This window comes from Caretta caretta, chromosome 3, assembly GCF_965140235.1.
Source record: "Caretta caretta isolate rCarCar2 chromosome 3, rCarCar1.hap1, whole genome shotgun sequence".
Classification (NCBI taxonomy): domain Eukaryota; kingdom Metazoa; phylum Chordata; order Testudines; family Cheloniidae; genus Caretta; species Caretta caretta.
The window spans coordinates 84,738,348-84,759,280 of NC_134208.1; the positions used below are offsets into that span (position 1 = coordinate 84,738,348).

The 20,933-nt window shown below is 42.6% G+C and overlaps 1 protein-coding gene across 6 annotated transcripts in view; it reads right to left on the reverse strand.

Annotated features, from left to right (window-relative positions):
* Positions 1–20,933, reverse strand: part of AK9 (adenylate kinase 9) — a 241,372-nt gene that overhangs the window by 193,619 nt on the left and 26,820 nt on the right. For all 6 annotated transcript variants that reach the window (XR_012667633.1, XM_048844821.2, XM_075126637.1 and 3 more), the window contains 4 exons: positions 19,799–19,851; positions 19,571–19,667; positions 13,303–13,415; positions 8,601–8,783 (listed from right to left, as the gene is read on the reverse strand). Coding sequence is in view for 5 of the 6 variants with exons in the window: in XM_048844821.2 (XP_048700778.2) it covers positions 8,601–8,783; positions 13,303–13,415; positions 19,571–19,667; positions 19,799–19,851 (446 nt within the window). In the remaining variant the exon portion in view is untranslated. The remainder of the gene's footprint in view (positions 1–8,600; positions 8,784–13,302; positions 13,416–19,570; positions 19,668–19,798; positions 19,852–20,933) is intronic.

Consider the following 20,933-nt stretch of genomic DNA (forward strand, 5'->3'; position numbering starts at 1 on the left):
AAATCATGTTACAGCTGGACAGGTTATTCCCCATTTGTGGATTTGGAACTGTACAAAAAAACTGAAGGAAAAATCCACACATTATGACCAATGGCATTTTTTAATTTATGAAAAATGGGGCCAGTTTTACAAAGTCTATACAAATGGATCAAAAAAATGACAGCAGGGGAAGAGTGGGAACAGCTTTCTGTTTTCTAGTCTTGGAATCCAGAAATCTAAAAGGCTATTGAATATGTGACCATTCTCACGTCTGAACTAATGGGGATTATGTTGGCACTAGCCTGGATAACAGATGTTCAACCAACTGTAGCTCTAATTTTATCTGTTTCCTTGTCAGGCATAATGACATTCAGAACAGGGACTTCAGAAAGTAGAAATGACATAATAAGTGAAATAATATTCCTAACTATTGAAATAATGCAAGCTGGTATCGGTGTAACAATAGCAAGGATTCTGGCACATGTTGAAATGAGATGAAGGACAAAAAAGCAAAACATGGCTTACAAAAAGAGGAGATGAATGTTACCCTTGGGTCAGGGCTGGCCCTAGACTAAATGGCGCCCCAGGCAAGAAGAGTCTTCAGTGCCCCCCCTCCATTTGTTAAACTTTTGAATGCCTGATTTTCATAGCATTTGTAGCCCATTTCACAACTTTGATGCACGATTTGCATGCATGATTTATCCCTGTCATATAAGATAATACATTTGCACACTAGGATCCGAAAATCTGTATTTATTCATGCCATATATAAGCAAATAAAAATGTTTCCTCTAAGCTTATGGAAACTTTTTAATTTTAAGAATAACAGAAATGTACAGGGCATGACTGACAACATTCTAGGAGGTTTAAGGAAAATGTACTTCCCAGAAAATCTGGAAGATTCCATAAGATTCTACAATATCCAGAATATTCTAGTTTAGTGAAAAAATGAATCCACATATGGCGTACCTGAAACATTTTCCTTCAAACATTCTATTTTCCCTTTTGTTGCTAACAACAAAAATAAAACCTTGAGCCCAGCGCCCCTCCAAGCTTACCATCCCAGGTGGTTGCCTGGGTTGCCTGCCCCTAAATCCAGCCCTGTCTTGAGTAGACAAGAATTTAAAAGTATGGTCATGAAGGAGCTTGCAAAGGAATGGCAAGAATTATGGACTAAGGAAACAAAAGAACAAAGGTTCTATGACGTATGATCGAAAACTGAAGATATTATACTCCACAGTCATGACAGAAAAAGTGAAGTAGTCATTTTTACAGTGTTAAGAGGTCATTGTGCCAAATATAAGTTAAACTTACTAAAATGATAGGCTATGTAATATGTGCAAAACCAAAAAACTGTTGATCATGTTCTATGGTATTGTGGGCAATAATCTTTGGAAAGAAAGTTTCTCTGAGAAAAAGTGAGTCAGCTTGGCAAAGATTTTGCCCTTAATGACTAATTAAAAAGTCATAGAAATGGAACAGTGTGTGTGGGGGGGGAAGCCTCACTGCATTTCCTTATGGATACTGGACGGAGTGAAAGGATATAAGAAAAAACTTGGCTAAAAATGAATGAAGAAAGTGGCAGTCATAGCTTCATATAATGAGGCTGCTGTGCCAAAAAACAAAGTACATGGTGGCACTAAAAGGTAAACAGAGCTAGAGCTCTCTAGCCTCACTGACAAGTAGGACAGCTGAAGAGCCTCTGCCACCTGGACCCGCTGAAGGATTAGAGGGATCTTCTTTACTTTGTTTTCCCTTTTTGTTTAGAACCCTGGGTGCATAGCCTAGGTTCTTTGGACACAAGGGGTTAAAGGTTCAGACCCCCCTCAGAGACTACTGTCCTCTGACCTTACAGGGGACCACTGGGTAAGCCTGGACTATTTTGTGGGATGCACTGTTGTTTGGTTTGCCCTTACCATTTTCTGGACTGCTTTGTGCCTAGAAGTGCGGGTTACCACCCCCTTAAGACTTATGGGGGGAGGACCACACTCTGTACTCTAAACCAGCTATACAGCCATAGAAGGACATCTGTGACAAGAAAGGTGCCCACTCTCACCCCCAGGGTACTCTAGAGGTACAACCTATCAAAGATTAGCATGTATTTTATTGATTATACATATTTTGTAAGTGCTCATAATTTACTTTTGATTAGCTGTACATAATCAGTTGATATTTTATGCAGACCTGAAATATTATTTTTAGCTTTTCCCCCCTTCCAATAAAACTGCTAAACTATTTTTATTGTGTTTTAATTAATGCCAAGATGACTCACTCTGGAGGTGAAAGAAATTAAGATCTTGTTAAAAAAAAGTTACAGTATTTTTATTTGCAGTGGCATTGTAGCTGTGCTGGCCCCAGGATATTAGTGAGACAAGACAAGCTTTCGAGATACATAGAGTCCAGACCAGAAACTCAGAGACAAGATTTTGAACTATGCAGTCACCATTAGAAGTTAAGGAGTACTTGTGGCACCTTAGAGACTAACCAATTTATTTGAGCATGAGCTTTCGTGAGCTACAGCTGAAGTGATGAAGTGAGCTGTAGCTCACGAAAGCTCATGCTCAAATAAATTGGTTAGTCTCTAAGGTGCCACAAGTACTCCTTTTCTTTTTGCGAATACAGACTAACACGGCTGTTCCTCTGAAACCTGTCATTAGAAGTTAGTCCAACTAAAAGATATCTCACAGTACAGGAGAACCTCAGAGTTACAAACACCAGAGTTATGAACTGACTGGTCAACCACACACATCATTTGGAACCAGAAGTACGCAATCAGGCAGCAGCAGAGACCAAAAAACTCAGTACAGTACTGTGTTAAATGTAAACTACTAAAAAAATAAAGGAAAAGTTTTAAAAAAAATTTGATAAGGTAAGGAAACTGTTTCTGTGCTTGTTTCATTTAAATTAAGATGGTTAAAAGCAGCATTTTCCTTCTGCATAGAAAACTTTCAAAGCTGTATTAAGTCAATATTCAGTTGTAAAGGTTTGAAAGGTCAACCATAACATTTTATTCAGAGTTATGAACATTTCAGAGTTACAAACAACCTTCATTCCTGAGGTGTTCATAACTCTGAGATTCTACTGTATTTTTGTGGTAGTCCAATGTCAAAACTGGTAAACAAGCTGAAATCTTATCAGTACTACAAAATAATTTTACTGAATGAGTATTACAATTTTGTTTAAATACTATAGTACCTCTCTGAAAGCAGAACAGAAATTGATTACAAAAACAGGGTTGAACAAAATGCATTCAGAGTAACAGTTGAGGTTTTTAGTACATTTTTAAATGTACATGAGCTTTGTTCTTTTTCTGACATGGCTGCTGTCATAAATATAAAGGGAAGGGTAAACCCCTTTAAAATCCCTTCTGGCAAGAGGAAAAATCCTCTCACCTGTAAAGGGTTAAGAAGCTAAAGGTAACCTCGCTGGCACCTGACCAAAATGACCAATGAGGAGACAAGATACTTTCAAAAGCTGGGAGGAGGGAAAAAAGTAAAGGGTCTGTGTCTGTCTATATGCTGCTTTTGCTGGGGATTGAACAGGAATGGAGTCTTAGAACTTTTAGTGAGTAATCTAGCTAGGTATGTGTTAGATTATGATTTCTTTAAATGGCTGAGAAAATAGCTGTGCTGAATAGAATGACTATTTCTGTCTGTGCGTCTTTTTTGTAACTTAAGGTTTTGCCTAGAGGGATTCTCTCTGTTTTGAATCTAATTACCCTGTAAGGTATCTACCATCCTGATTTTACAGAGGTGATTCCTTTACTTCTATTTACTTCTATTTCTATTAAAAGTCTTCTTGTAAGAAAACTGAATGCTTTTTCACTGTTCTCGGATCCAAGGGTTTGGGTCTGTGGTCACCTATGCAAATGGGTGAGGATTTTTACCAAACCTTTCCCAGGAAGTGGGGTGCAAGGGTTGGGAGGATTTTGGGGGGAAAAGACGTGTCCAAACTACGTTCTCCAGCAACCCACCTCGCCCCAGTGACCCGTCAGCTGGATGATGTTTTAAATGTAACGAGCTGGGGCATGTGAAGGCCAACTGCCCCAAGAACCTCAACAGATTACAGTTCATTGCACCGGAATCACACCAGAGGTCTGCAGGCCCAGATACCTCCCAGATACCGTTGGAGCAGAGGCAAATTGTGAGTGTGGGCGGGAAGAAGGTCACCGCGTGGAGGGACACCAGAGCACAAGTGTCAGCTATCCATGCTTCCTTAGTGGACCCCAATTTAATCAACCCAGAGATCCAAGTGACAATTCAACCCTTCAAGTCCAGCTCTTTCAATTTGCCTACAGCCAAGTTGCCTGTCCAGTACCAGGGCTGGTCAGGAACGTGAACTTTTGCAGTCTATGATGATTATCCCATCCCCATGCTGTTGGGGGAAGACTTGGCCAATCATGTGAAGCAGGCCAAGAGGGTGGGAACGGTCACCCGCAGCCAGGCTAAACAAGCTGTGAGGCCTAGTTCTGTTCCGGAAACTTCTATCAGGACCCAGTCAGAGGTGATGGACCCGGACCCCAGGCCAATGTCTGCAACAGCAGTAGTGGATCCAGTCCTAGAGACCCAGACAGAACCAGTCCCAGAACCCGAACCAGCGGAACAACCAACACCAGACCCATTGCCACCCCTGAATCCAGTACTTGCAACCTCAACACCAGAAGGCCCCACCGAACCTGAACCGGCAGCAGCCCATAACCCTACACAAGAGGCTCAGCCGGAGCCTGAACCCCAACATAGTGTCCCAGTGGAAAGCGGTTCACAGTCAACGGAAACAGCCTCATCCCCTACATCGCTTCCAGAGGGACCAAGCATAGGTCCACAATCCAATGAGGAACTGACGTCTCCAGCCTCAAGGGAACAGTTCCAGACCGAACAGGAAGCAGATGAAAGCCTCCAGAGAGCTTGGACGGCGGCACGGAGCAACCCACCGCCTCTCAGCTCTTCTAATCGATCCAGGTTTGTTGTAGAAAGAGGACTTTTATACAAGGAAACTCTTTCTGGTGGACACCAGGAAGACTGGCATCCTCAGAGACACTTGGTAGTTCCAACTAAATACCGGGCCAAGCTCTTGAGCTTAGCCCATGATCACCATAGTGGCCATGCTGGGGTGAACAGGACCAAAGACCGTTTGGGGGGGTCATTCCACTGGGAGGGAATGGGCAAGGATGTTTCTACCTATGTCCAGTCTTGTGAAGTATGCCAAAGAGTGGGAAAACCCCAAGACCAGGTCAAAGCCCCTCTCCAGCCACTCCCCATCATTGAAGTTCCATTTCAGCGAGTAGCTGTGGATATTCTGGGTCCTTTTCCGAAAAAGACACCCAGAGGAAAGCAGTACATACTGACTTTCATGGATTTTGCCACCCGATGGCCGGAAGCAGTAGCTCTAAGCAACACCAGGGCTAAAAGTGTGTGCCAGGCACAAGCAGACATTTTTGCCAGGGTAGGTTGGCCCTCCGACATCCTCACAGATGCAGGGACTAATTTCCTGGTAGGAACTATGGAAAACCTTTGGGAAGCTCGTGGGGTAAATCACTTGGTTGCCACTCCTTACCACCATCGAACAAATGGCATGGTGGAGAAGTTTAATGGAACTTTGGGGGCCATGATACGTAAATTCGTAAATGAGCACTCCAATGATTGGGACCTAGTGTTGCAGCAGTTGCTCTTTGCCTACAGAGCTGTACCACACCCCAGTTTAGGGTTTTCCCCATTTGAACTTGTATATGGCCGTGAGGTTAAGGGGCCATTACAGTTGGTGAAGCAGCAATGGGAGGGATTTATACCTTCTCCAGGAACTAACATTCTGGACTTTGTAACCAACCTACAAAACACCCTCCGAACCTCTTTAGCCCTTGCTAAAGAAAACTTACAGGATGCTCAAAAAGAGCAAAAAACCTGGTATGATAAACATGCCAGAGAACGTTCCTTCAAAGTAGGGGACCAGGTCATGGTCTTAAAGGCGCTCCAGGCCCATAAAATGGGAGCATCATGGGAAGGGCCATTCACGGTCCAGGAGCGCCTGGGAGCTGTTAATTATCTCATAGCATTCCCCACCTCAAACCGAAAGCCTAAGGTGTACCATATTAATTCTCTAAAGCCCTTTTATTCCAGAGAATTAAAGGTTTGTCAGTTTACAGCCCAGGGAGGAGATGACGCTGAGTGGCCTGAAGGTATCTACTACGAAGGGAAAAAAGTGTTGGTGGTGTGGAAGAGGTGAACCTCTCCATGACCCTTGGGTGTATGCAGCGACAGCCGATCAAGGAGCTGTGCACTAGGTATGCGCCAATGTTCTCAGCCACCCCAGGACTGAACGGGCATACCACTCCATTGACACAGGTAATGCTCACCCAATTAGAGTCCAACCTTACCGGGTGTCTCCTCAAGCTAAAACTGCTATAGAAAGGGAGATCCAGGATATGTTACAGATGGGTGTAATCCGCCCCTCTGGAAGTGCATGGGCATCTCCAGTGGTTCTAGTTCCCAAACCAGATGGGGAAATAAGTTTTTGCGTGGACTTCCGTAAGCTAAATGCTGTAACTCGCTCAGACAACTATCCAATGCCACGCACAGATGAACTATTAGAGAAACTGGGACAGGCCCAGTTCATCTCTACCTTGGACTTAACCAAGGGGTACTGGCAGGTACCGCTAGATGAATCTGCCAAGGAAAGGTCAGCCTTCACCACACATCTCGTGCTGTATGAATTTAATGTACTCCCTTTCGGGCTGCGAAATGCACCCACCACTTTCCAAAGACTTGTAGATGGTCTCCTAGCGGGATTAGGAGAATATGCAGTCGCCTACCTTGACGATGAGGCCATATTTTCAGATTCCTGGGCAGACCACCTGGAACATCTACAAAAAGTCCTTGAGCGCATAAGGGAGGCAGGACTAACTGTTAAGGCTAAGAAGCGTCAAATAGGCCTAAACAGAGTGACTTACCTTGGACACCAGGTGGGTCAAGGAACTATCAGCCCCCTACAGGCCAAAGTGGATGCTATTCAAAAGTGGCCTGTCCCAAAGTCAAAGAAACAGGTTCAATCCTTCTTAGGCTTGGCCGGTTATTACAGACTATTTGTACCGCAATACAGCCAAATGGCCGCCCCACTGACAGACCTAACCAAAAAGAAACAGCCAAATGCCGTTCAGTGGACCGAAAAGTGTCAGAAGGCCTTTAACAAGCTTAAAGCGACACTCATGTCTGACCCTGTACTAAGGGCCCCAGACTTTGACAAACCGTTCCTAGTAACTACAGATGCGTCCGAGCGTGGTGTGGGAGCAGTTTTAATGCAGAAAGGACCTGATCAAGAATTCCACCCTGTAGTGTTTCTCAGCAAAAAACTGTCTGAGAGGGAAAGCAACTGGTCAGTCAGTGAAAAAGAATGTTACGCCATTGTCTACGCTCCGGAAAAGCTACGCCCATATGTTTGGGGACGGCGTTTCCACCTGCAAACCAACCATGCTGCACTGAAGTGGCTTCACACAGTCAAAGAAAATAACAAAAAACTTCTTCGGTGGAGTTTAGCTCTCCAAGATTTTGATTTCGACATCCAACACATCTCAGGAGCTTCTAACAAAGTGGCTGATGCACTCTCCCGTGAAAGTTTCCCAGAATCAACTGGTTAAAATCGTCCTTGAGATGTGGAAAATATTGTTAGTCTTTATGTACTTGGTAGCATATTTAGAGATGTATGTGTCTTATTAACTCTGTTTTTCCTAGAGCTCCAGGAAGAAATCCCAGCCAGTGTTTCACCCTAGCTGAGACTTGGGGGCGTGTCATAAATATAAAGGGAAGGGTAAACCCCTTTAAAATCCTTTCTGGCCAGAGGAAAAATCCTCTCACCTGTAAAGGGTTAAGAAGCTAAAGGTAACCTTGCTGGCACCTGACCAAAATGACCAATGAGGAGACAAGATACTTTCAAAAGCTGGGAGGAGGGAGAGAAACAAAGGGTCTGTGTCTGTCTGTATGCTGCTTTTGCCGGGGGTAGACCAGGAATGGAGTCTTAGAACTTTTAGTAAGTAATCTAGCTAGGTATGTGTTAGATTATGATTTCTTTAAATGGCTGAGAAAAGAACTGTGCTGAATAGAATGACTATTTCTGACTGTGTGTCTTTTTTGTAACTTAAGGTTTTGCCTAGAGAGATTCTCTATGTTCTGAATCTAATTACCCTGTAAGGTATCTACCATCCTGATTTTACAGAGGTGATTCCTTTACTTCTATTTCTATTAAAAGTCTTCTTGTAACAAAATGGAATGCTTTTTCATTGTTCTCAGATCCAAGGGTTTGGGTCTGTGGTCACCTATGCAAATTGGTGAAGATTTTTGCCAAACCTTTCCCAGGAAGTGGGGTGCAAGGGTTGGGAGGATTTTGGGGGGAAAGACGTGTCCAAACTATGTTTCCCAGTAAACCCAGTTAGAGTTTGGTGGTGGCAGTGGATATTCCAAGGACAAAGGATAAAATTAATTTGTACCTTGGGGAAGTTTTAACCTAAGCTGGTAAAACTAAGCTTAGGAGGTTTCCATGCAGGTCCCCACATCTGTACCCTAGAGTTAGAGTGGGGGAGGAACCTTGACAGCTGCTAATAAAGAGAGGCTCTTCTGTAGATTAAGATCAGTTACCTCATCTTCTTCTTCCTGCTCTTCCTCCTCTTCCTCTTCCTCATCTTCTCCTTTATGTTGATCCTTCTTTTTCTTCCGTTTATCAAGAATTTCAGGATCCCACTGGTTCTTCTGGTATATCTGCCCTGCATCAGGATGCTGTCTTTGCCCAGAGAGTCTTTGGCACAAATCATAGTCAGGACACTAGTTAAGAAATAATTGAAAGAAAACTTTCTGTTTATGTTATTGTCATAACAATATTATTTTTTCTTAAAAATAGAATCTACTTAACATTTTTTATATATTGCACTTCTAAATAGCTTTCTAGGCACATACAGTCAATTAAATGTACAAGATGCCAAAAGGACATGGGAAGAGCCTTTGTAAATAGACAATTCCCAATCCCAAAAGCTACTGCTCAATCACCTACCACATAGCCTCACTTGGCTTTCCCCCAATTTTTGAAAAGCCTGAGAAAACAGCGACTGCTAATCCGGGGAGGGATAAAAGGGGAGGAGCAATTTCTACAGAACCAGGGTCAGATTAATTTTTTGTGAGCCTGGTGCCAAACATATTTGTGGGCTTCCCTAGGGAATGAAGGGGCCGGTGCAAGAGCACAGCAGGCAGGGTGGATTTGATTTAAATCATGATTGAAATCACTAGTCAGGAAGACTCAATTTAATCATGGTTTTCTACATAAAGGTGCATTCTTGTTGGTTGTTATAACCTTAATACATAGTCTTCACAACTCAGAGATAGATGTGGGTTTCATTTTTAGAAGGTACACACTATACATTTTTAAACAGTAATTTATTTTGAAAAATTTCAGAGGAGTTTTAAAGCTATATCAGAAAATGAATGATTGTTTGGTTATTTCATTTACCAAAGATAATTGAAACAGATATTTATGAAGTCATTGGGAGGTGAACTATCTCCAGTTCAACAGGTTAATCAATTATATTTGGAGGATTTTCTTGCCAGGCTGTATTAGGAGGAGAACATCGTCAGACAGGCATTTAAATTGTTTTATTTAACTAAAACAACAACATGAAGTATTCTGGATTTTTTTTCTTCAACAGCAATCATAACATTTTAACAAAAAAGCATATGTCTTTCACTTCTCACATTTATCTCCAGACTTCTTCTCCTTGTCCAGATCTATTCCGCCCCCAACAATCTTCTATTCATTGAACTTTTTGAAACTTTTCACTTTTAAAGAGAGGCAAGGGATTAACTCTGTACACAAATTTGCAGAGGGACAATAGAGTTGAGATCTGTTATTTCTCACCTCTGTATATTATTTATTTATTTATTTATTTAAAAACCTTTTTGCTGTTAACAAGCATGTTACCTCTGGGGAGACAAATCCACAGTTTGAGAACTGCAAAATGAAGCATCTCTGATGGTACCTTCTAGACTGAGCACTGCGTCCCAGTGGGTAGACAGAAAGATTAACCTAAATAATCCTGTGGAACCCCATAAGATTGGGTCCCTAATCCATGAACTATTAGAACTCATTTACAAACTTTTCTTAAACATTACATGAATATATTGTCTCGTACTATCGAATTAGAATTTATAATCCCTATTCCATGATGAGATACAATAGTTTTTTCCCTCAAAAATCCGATTTAAATTAAAAAAAAATCTGATTTTTAATTTTTTTTTTAAAAAAGTCATTTATTTTTATCCACCCTGACAGTGGGGTATGGCGGGGGGAAGGATTGGTCCCCAGCTGGAGCGAGGCAGGGGCCAGGGGCAAGAGCATAGCGGGGCATGGGTTGGGGGAAGGATTGGTCCCCAGCTGGAGCGAGGCAGGGGCCGGGGCAAGATGAGCACTGTGGGGCATTGAAGGGAGCAAGGCAGGGGCTGGGGGCAAAAGCACAGTAGGGCGGGAGCTCGGATTGGTACCTAGAGCAAGGGAGGGGCCAGGGGTAAACTGCAAGCGCAGCAGGGCTGGGGAGGGGGTAAACAGGCTTCCCCCCCGCCCCTGCCCACATAGTGTGTACCTACCTTCTCTCTGGTTCCAGCCCATTCTCTTCATCTCTCTCTGCACTGAACTGAGGGTGGGGGTGCACTGAGCACAGGGCTGGGGATGCAGGGTCTGGGAGGGAGTTATGGTGCAGCAGCAGGGTGGGGGTTGGGGTGCAGGGTCTGGCCAGGAGCTAGGGTGAGGGAGGGGGCTCAGGGTTGGGACAGGAGTTTGGGGTGTGGAGCGCTTACCTGGGACAGCTCCCATTTGGTGCAAGTGGGAATGTGGGGTAGCGTGCAGGACCTCCTGTTTGGTGCTCAGGGTAGGGATGTGGGGGGGGGGGGGGTGCAGGAGTCAGGGCATGGGGGGGGGCTGGGTATGTGTGGGGGGTGCAGGAATCAGGGCAGAGGGCTGGGGGTGTGGGCTGGGGGTGCTCCCATCCCTGAGCAGCTCACAGCAGCGGGCTGGGGGCGGTATGCCCTGATTCCACCCTCTTCCCCAAGGACCCACCCCTTCTCTGCCTCCTTCCCCAAGCAGCGAGCGAGCTACAGCTCTGCTCCTCCCCTTCCTTGCATGCGTGATCAGCTGTTCAGCAGCAGGGAGAGAGAGGGAGGATTCAGAGTAGCAGCCGTGTGAGTCTGTATCTGCAAAAAGAAAAGGAGTACTTGTGGCACCTTGGAGACTAACAAATTTATTTGAGCATAAGCTTTCGTGAGCTACAGCTCAATTCATCGGATGCATCCGATGAAGTGAGCTGTAGCTCACAAAAGCTTATGCTCAAATAAATTTGTTACTCCCTAAGGTGCCACAAGTACTCTCTATTTTTTTTTTTTTTTTTTTAAGACCAAGCTTCTACCTGCTGCTCCTGTAGGAGAGAGTGGTGGGTGGGGAGCAGAGAAGAGCGGGCTGGGCCTGGGCCCCTTTGGACTGTGGGCCCGGCGCCGTGGTCAATCCGGTACTGTACAGAACAAAGTATTGTTTAACTGGACCATGTTGCCAAGTACTGGGCATGATAAGTTCACTACATGAGCAACCCCTTGAAGTGTTACCAGAGTTCTGGAGATTGCCTTGCTTCCCTTGCAAGAACTAGGGAATCTCATGTGATTGCCATATGACACACAACTTTCAGAAGCAAGCAAGAAGAGGCGTTTGCTGAGATTTGCTTTTCTCCCCCCAAAGGAGCCTCCTCTTTGCCATTTTTTTGATATACAAATAGAACAAGATTTTTCCACAGTGAATAATGAAAAGCTATTCACAGATCATGCATTTCTAAAGAGATTCCGCTTCCTTTTTTTTTTTTTTTTTTTGACAGTGAAAATAGCCACAATTCTATCACATCTAGTTGAAATCCTGGAACCACTGAAGTCAATGGCAAAACTCTCATTTGACTGCACTGGAGCCAAGATTACTTCCTTGGAGTTTAAGGTCTCAACCTTCCTTCAGCTGAAGTCAGAAGGGGGAGATGAGGTATGTACATGAAGTCAAGAATTGCCTTTCTGCTGGTGTAAACTGTATCACCCATTCATACGGAATTTTGTGTGTGAAACCATACAGAATGAACTGCCTGGAATAAGTCCTTTGCACTGTCTGTTATTAAAACAAGGTCCAACTTCCTATAATTAAAAATAATAGCTCCTTCCCCTAAAATGTGACAAGAAGGTATTTTATTTTGGGGTTTCAAGTTATTTTTGTGCTCTCAGAAACCAAATCATTTCAAATTAGCAGTTAAAACGCTCGCTGGACATGTTCAAATGTAAGTCTTTAAATTTTGAAATATGTAGAATTTTGGGCTGTGTGTGGAAAAAATTTAATGACATCTAGCGAAGTGCCAGCACTCCCACTACTCCACTTAAGCCAACCAACTACCATCTCTGTCTCATATACATGCTACATATCTAGGTACTTACTGCACTGTCTGAGGAACCACAAGCAAAATCTTATTGAGAATACATGGACAATGTAACAAACACTGCTGTTTCAGCAGCCCATTCATTATTTTAGAAGTTAGAGTGGGAAAAAACCTAATAGATCCAGTATATTTTCTTCTTTTAAGAACTATGGAGTAAGAAGTCCTCTGACTACTGTACTTACAATAATGTGTATTTCTAAATGTATATTACAGTAATTTTTGGAAAGTGTCTGGCTGGTACTTCACTATACGTCTATTTGGGGAATTTCAGTAAATTTTGCAAGAGAGCATAGAGGAGTTTGCAGATTCAGTTCAAATCTGATTTGTAAATAACTGATCTGTAAGTAGTATTTTCACCATTGCTGACAATTAGACAAGGAAGGCTGGACTACAAAGTAACTTGTTTTTTCACTCAAATATGTAACTAATTTTTCTCAAGAATATTTGTAGATAGTCTCAAATAGCACTTCTACTGGCTTTGACTTAGAATATTCATACCCTGTTGTTACCCCTAGGCTTTATTTTCACGGAACATGTACTTTTTGTTCCAGTCTTAGAAACTGATCAGTGGGATTTATAGTCATTGAGCACCTCATGAAGTTATAGGAGATGCTCAATACCTTGTAGGATCGGTCCTTAGGGCCAAATTCTGCTGTCTATTACAGCAGTGTAAACCCAGCGTAACTTCTTTGACAACTCCATTCTAAAAGAAGAATTTGGCCCTTAGCAACAGCTATTATACTTCAATATATGAAAAAAATTACTCTGACTCCTATAGAATATTAATCTTATTTTAAGAATAAGTATGAAAGTGATTAGCAAGTTATCAAAGCTGTCATTACCTTAATGTTAATCAGGAAATTTGGTTTTAATTTTAGATTTCTAATTTTCTCTATTTGCTCCGAAATAGTCATGTATTCCTCTGAGAGAGAAGGAAATCCACTGAGAACATAACCTGCCAAATAAAATGTGTTAAATACATCTTTTGGAAAGTTATTTCAATACACTAAATATTTATAGTTATCTGTTTTAAACATTACGTCTAGATAGAAGTATAACTAGAATCCATTTGTCATGGCCACACACATTGCTAGCTAAGGTTTACCTGTGATTACCCAAAGTGACATAACAAAGCTGCAATACTTTCAAGATTACTATATACTTCTCAAAGACTGTTAATTCAGTTAATGAATATAGAGAAAAATAGCCCAAAATAGACACTAACAATTTTATATGTGCTAAATATTACTTTGAAATCCAGTCTGAAAAGTCTGAATCATGTAGCAATTACTAGTAGGGCATGAAGTTATATAGGCTAATTTATAATGCATGCTCAGTAGCATCTAATGTCATTCTGTTCTTTGCTGAGTGGCAGGTGGAATATTACGGTGATTGAGAATGATGGAATAAGAGGGCTCGAATAGAAAATGTTTGGTTTGGAAATAGACTTGAGTCACACTGATCTATGGAGGTGAGTTCAATATGGAGTAGGAATTCCGTAACTGTATTTTGGGAAGGAATCACCTCTCATGCTCTGGAGGTGAGAGCTTTCTGAGAGAAATTGGATCACTGTTTCTTGGGACATAGACATTCCCTTGTATAAGGGAAGTGGGAGATCCATGGGATGCAGAACAAATTCCTTTACAATGAGTAGGAACTAGACTCTGTTTTTCAATGTAAGGTCAGTGGTCAGAATTACAACAGTATATATACACACCTTTGCATAACCTAGATCTTTCTACAGCCATGGACTCCAGCCATGTATAAGGAGCAACATAAGGCAACAGGGGGAGAAGTGAGATTCATATCTGTGCTCTTTGCATCCAGTTTCAAGTGCAGAAAGTCTACCATCCTGGTGACAGATCTGAGTGTGCCCATCTGGTGTCTGAATCCTGGGCTGGGATGGGCTAGTTTTTGTACTGATCATTCAAAACACCAGAAACCTTTGCTAAACTGATCATATTTTATGTTGTGGTAGCACTGGAGGCACCATGCTTGACAATGTTTGTGACTTCAATGTCCATGCAGATGATTACTTCTCTAGAGTATCTCAGGATTTCATGCTTGTCACAATGACCATCCTAAGTGGTTTCTGACTCAGCTCACATAGCTTGTCTGTTGCACTACGGATCTAGTATTTGGGTTGGAATGGAGATGGGGGAAGTTAAAGTTACCCTGACATTTCCTTCTGTAAAGAGACTCTGCCTGCTGTGGTAAAGGACCAGTTTTGGTACTCTGTCCTTGAAGGCTGATGGCTGAGGGCTTCCAGATGACCAGAATGAACAAAGGAACAGCTATACTGGATCCGACTTCTGATCCATCTAGACCAGTATCCTGTGTGCAACAGCAGGCAGCACCAGATGCTTCAAAGTGCAAGAAAACTCTCAGTAGGCAGATGTAGGATAATCTCGTCCCCATGGAAGTCTAATCCTAATTCCCAGTAGTTAGAAATTGTCTTAAATCCTGAAGCATCAGCTTTTATATCCCTTCCAATACTCTTTTAAAAAAATAATTAACGATTATAACTCTAAATATTTTTCTACCCCATATAAGAATGTCCAGTTCTTTTTTGGATTTTGCCAAATTTTTGTCTTTAACAACATCTTGTGACAATGAGTTCCAGAGTCTAATTAGGGGTTGAGTGGAAAACTATTTCCTATTAGCTACCAGTTATGAATCTGCAACCTTTTACTTTCATTAAATGTCCCCTTGTTGTGTTATGAGAACAGAAATTTCTATCTACCTTCTCTGTGCCATTAATTATTTTATCATGTCCACTCTTACTCATTCTTTTCTAAGGTAAAGAACCCCAATCTCTTCAACATCTCTCTGTATGAGTTTTTTCATATTCCTAATAATTCTTGTCACCATTCTCTGAATGACTCCCTACTCTAATTCTGCATTATCATTTTAGAGAAGGGGAGCCCAGTACTGCACACAGTATTCCAGATAAGGGCATATCACCCATTTAGATAATGGCACTATAACTTTTTACACATTATTCTCCATCCTACTACTGATGCATCCTAACATCGTGTTTGCTTTTTGACCACTGCTGCATATTAAGCAGAGGTTTTACTGAGATGTCCACAATGATCCCCAGGTCCCTTTCCTGACTTGGTATAGTTAATTCAGAACCCTAATAAACCGTACAATGAGTTCAAAATGTTCTAATTCTAATAGTTCTAATGTGGATTATTTTGCATTTATTAATATTTAACTTCATCTGCCACTGTGTTGTCCATTCACCTTGCTTAGTTAAATCCCTATGAAGTTCTTCACAGACTTCTCTGGACTTCGCAAAAAGAAAAGGAGTACTTGTGGCACCTTAGAGACTAACCAATTTATTTGAGCATGAGCTTTCGTGAGCTACAGCTCACTTCATCAGATGCATACCGTGGAAACTGCAGCAGACTTTATATACACACAGAGAATATGAAACAATACCTCCTCCCACCCCACTGTCCTGCTGGTAATAGCTTATCTAAAGTGATCAACAGGTGGGCCATTTCCAGCACAAATCCAGGTTTTCTCACCCTCCACCCCCACACACAAATTCACTCTCCTGCTGGTGCTAGCCCTTCCAAAGTGACAACTCTTTACATAATCAAGTCGGGCTATTTCCTGCATAGATCCAGGTTCTCACATCCCCCCCCACCCCCATACACACACAAACTCACTCTCCTGCTGGTAATAGCTCATCTAAACTGACCACTCTAAGTTTAAATCCAAGTTAAACCAGAACATCTGGGGGGGGGGGGGTAGGAAAAAACAAGAGGAAACAGGCTACCTGGCATAATGACTTAGCCACTCCCAGTCTCTATTTAAGCCTAAATTAATAGTATCCAATTTGCAAATGAATTCCAATTCAGCAGTTTCTCGCTGGAGTCTGGATTTGAAGTTTTTTTGTTTTAAGATAGCGACCTTCATGTCTGTGATTGCGTGACCAGAGAGATTGAAGTGTTCTCCGACTGGTTTATGAATGTTATAATTCTTGACATCTGATTTGTGTCCATTTATTCTTTTACGTAGAGACTGTCCAGTTTGACCAATGTACATGGCAGAGGGGCATTGCTGGCACATGATGGCATATATCACATTGGTGGATGTGCAGGTGAACGAGCCTCTGATAGTGTGGCTGATGTTATTAGGCCCTGTGATGGTGTCCCCTGAATAGATATGTGGGCACAATTGGCAACGGGCGTTGTTGCAAGGATAAGTTCCTGGGTTAGTGGTTCTGTTGTGTGGTATGTGGTTGTTGGTGAGTATTTGCTTCAGGTTGCGGGGCTGTCTGTAGGCAAGGACTGGCCTGTCTCCCAAGACTTGTGAGAGTGTTGGGTCATCCTTTAGGATAGGTTGTAGATCCTTAATAATGCGTTGGAGGGGTTTTAGTTGGGGGCTGAAGGTGACCGCTAGTGGCGTTCTGTTATTTTCTTTGTTAGGCCTGTCCTGTAGTAGGTAACTTCTGGGAACTCTTCTGGCTCTATCAATCTGTTTCTTTACTTCTGCAGGTGGGTATTGTAGTTGTAAGAAAGCTTGACAAAGATCTTGTAGGTGTTTGTCTCTGTCTGAGGGGTTGGAGCAAATGCGGTTGTATCGCAGAGCTTGGCTGTAGACGATGGATCGTGCGGTGTGGTCAGGGTGAAAGCTGGAGGCATGCAGGTAGGAATAGCGGTCAGTAGGTTTCCGGTATAGGGTGGTGTTTATGTGGCCATTGTTTATTAGCACTGTAGTGTCCAGGAAGTGGATCTCTTGTGTGGACTGGACCAGGCTGAGGTTGGTGGTGGGATGGAAATTGTTGAAATCATGGTGGAATTCCTCAAGGGCTTCTTTTCCATGGGTCCAGATGATGAAGATGTCATCAATATAGCGCAAGTAGAGTAGGGGCTTTAGGGGACGAGAGCTGAGGAAGCGTTGTTCTAAATCAGCCATAAAAATGTTGGCATACTGTGGGGCCATGCGGGTACCCATAGCAATGCCGCTGATCTGAAGGTATCTGCGGCACTGCTATGGGTACCCGCATGGCCCCATAGCCCCGCAACCTGAAGCAAATACTCACCAACAACCACATACCACACAACAGAACCACTAACCCAGGAACTTATCCTTGCAACAAAGCCCGTTGCCAATTGTGCCCACATATCTATTCAGGGGACACCATCACAGGGCCTAATAACATCAGCCACACTATCAGAGGCTCGTTCACCTGCACATCCACCAATGTGATATATGCCATCATGTGCCAGCAATGCCCCTCTGCCATGTACATTGGTCAAACTGGACAGTCTCTACGTAAAAGAATAAATGGACACAAATCAGATGTCAAGAATTATAACATTCATAAACCAGTCGGAGAACACTTCAATCTCTCTGGTCACGCAATCACAGACATGAAGGTCGCTATCTTAAAACAAAAAAACTTCAAATCCAGACTCCAGCGAGAAACTGCTGAATTGGAATTCATTTGCAAATTGGATACTATTAATTTAGGCTTAAATAGAGACTGGGAGTGGCTAAGTCATTATGCCAGGTAGCCTGTTTCCTCTTGTTTTTTCCTACCCCCCCCCCCCCAGATGTTCTGGTTTAACTTGGATTTAAACTTGGAGAGTGGTCAGTTTAGATGAGCTATTACCAGCAGGAGAGTGAGTTTGTGTGTGTATGGGGGTGGGGGGGATGTGAGAAAACCTGGATCTATGCAGGAAATAGCCCGACTTGATTATGTAAAGAGTTGTCACTTTGGAAGGGCTAGCACCAGCAGGAGAGTGAATTTGTGTGTGGGGGTGGAGGGTGAGAAAACCTGGATTTGTGCTGGAAATGGCCCACCTGTTGATCACTTTAGATAAGCTATTACCAGCAGGACAGTGGGGTGGGAGGAGGTATTGTTTCATATTCTCTGTGTGTATATAAAGTCTGCTGCAGTTTCCACGGTATGCATCTGATGAAGTGAGCTGTAGCTCACGAAAGCTCATGCTCAAATAAATTGGTTAGTCTCTAAGGTGCCACAAGTACTCCTTTTCTTTTTGCGAATACAGACTAACACGGCTGTTCCTCTGAAACTTCTCTGGACTTGACTACTTTAAATAGCAAAATGTGTAGATAAAATTCTCATTGATCATCAGTATATTAGACAATACCAATCTTAACACAGATCCTTAAGACATCTTCCTGTTAACCTTTTGCCATGACAAAATTGACTGTTTATTCCTACAGTTTCCTATGTTTTACCCAGTTTTTGATCGATGACAGTACGTTGTGTCCCACCCCATGAGTATTTAGTTTCTTTAGTATCCTCTTTTGACCTTGTTAAAGACCTTTTGAAAGTCAAAATTATGACAACTGGTTCTTTATCCACTACTTTATTGACATGTTCAAAGAATTCTAACATTAGTGAGATATGATTTTCCTTTAAAGAAACCGTGCTCTGATTAGACTCTTGTGTCATGAGCTTCCAGGTGTTTTATTATTCTGTTTTCAATTATAGTGTCTACCAGTTTACTAGCTACATATATAAGGTTTACTAGTCTATAATTCCTTAGAACATCCATACGGCCTTTAAAAAAAATAGATACATTTCCTACCCTCCAATTCTCCAGTGTTGCAGCTGTTTAAAAATGAGAGATTGTATATTTTTGCTAGCAGCTCAGCAACTTCATACTTATGTTCCTTCAGAACTTTGATATATACTATCTGGGTCTTGGGACTCATTCCTTTTTAAAATTATTTTGTTCCAGAACTATTTGTTTTGACACCTTAGTCTCTGATAGTATCTCATTTTTATTACAGAAAATCAGAAGGATATAATTTGGCTGAAAAATATCACTCTGTTGGTGTGTGTATGAGTACATAGCAGTCTTTTGTCCTCTACTATCAATACAGTGTTCCCTAAATGCCATCTCAGGTCACCATAATTTACAGATATCCATGTTCTGCATGAAGCAATGAAAAGATTCTACAGTGCTGGTGGCAAAAATGTCTGACTGAATCCGACAGATTGCAATATAGCAGAATTTTAAAAAATCATATGCTATGGATATACAAGAAGACAAAACTAAGTTTTAGAGAGCTAGGGTGGGGCATACTTTAAGAGTTCTGAAAAATGACAACACGTACCAAAGTGAACAACTTCTGGTGACTCAATCTTTTTCAGAATCATCTTTGTAATCAGTTCTTCAGGAATACTTTGACCTCCAAAAAGCAATTCCTGCATCTAAAGGAAAATGCAAAGCATAACGTCTTATAATATTTGCATGGTGGCCCCATTCAGCTGCCACTGACTTCAAGGGGAACAAGATTGGGCCTTATGAATGTCATGAAATGTAATAAAACAGTAGATTTTACCTTAAGTCCATATTCTGTTCCTGCAGTAATATTTTCTTCTATTACTTCCAAAGCTAAAAAATGTACAAGATATAGAACAAAATTAAAGCAATTAATAAAACATCCCATGTGTGAATTAGTATGTTTTCATGTACATTGTTAGCCTAGCATGGCTGTCTTCATTAGTGATTTCATATTATCATAATGTAGCTACTGTGACAGGGTCGGGCCAGATGGCTACCGGAGAGTGATTTTTTTTTTTTTGAAGCAAAAGATGTTTTTATTTGCATAAACACACTTACAAAGTAAAAACAGCAGCATATGCAATGTGTAACACAGCAACCAATCACAATTGTTTTCTCATTAGCTTCAGTGAAGGGAAGTGTTCAAGCTTGCCTGGGCGCAGAGCAGGGGGCTTCCTCGACTCTCGTGGTCTTCCACCCTTCCAAGTTACCTGGTGCCACACGTGAGTGTCACCAACAATTCCCTCCTCTGAAAGCACCAAACAAGAAGGGCAGGCTGTGGGGTGGACAATCCGGCGGGGGGGCACGTGCACCCACGTGTGAAAAGACCCCTCTAGGGTGGTGTGTCCGCAGCAGCAATGGCTGGGGCTGGGGCTGGGGCCCCTTACTCTCTCCCCCAATCAAAGGGTCAGACAAAGGGACCCGGATGGGGACACCGAGCAGAGAACCTCAGACAGCGCCCGCCGCTCCTCAAAAGCATCAAGGGAGTCGGTGGACGCCGCCCAGAGGAACTCCACCCGGATACGTGAACGGACCGAGGATCGGAAAACGGCCCCACAGTCACAGGAAACTCCATTGGCCAACTTCCTCTTTCTGGTTTTATAGATGACCGTTTTAGCCAGGGCCAGGAGAAGGTTAACTAGGAGATCCTGCGACTTTGTGAGGCCACGGATGGGGAGTGCATAAATAAAAAGGTGAGGGGAAAAATGCAACCAAAAACGTAATAAAAGATTTGTGAGGAGCTGGAACAGGGGCTGCAGCCTGGCACACTCTAAATATACGTGCGCCAGGGTTTCCCCTCACACCACAAAAGGAACAAGTATCTGGGATGGGGGTGAACCACGCCAAGTACGTGCCCGTGCTCACAGCTCCGTGAAGGAGCCGCCAACTGATGTCCCCGACGGGCCTCGGAA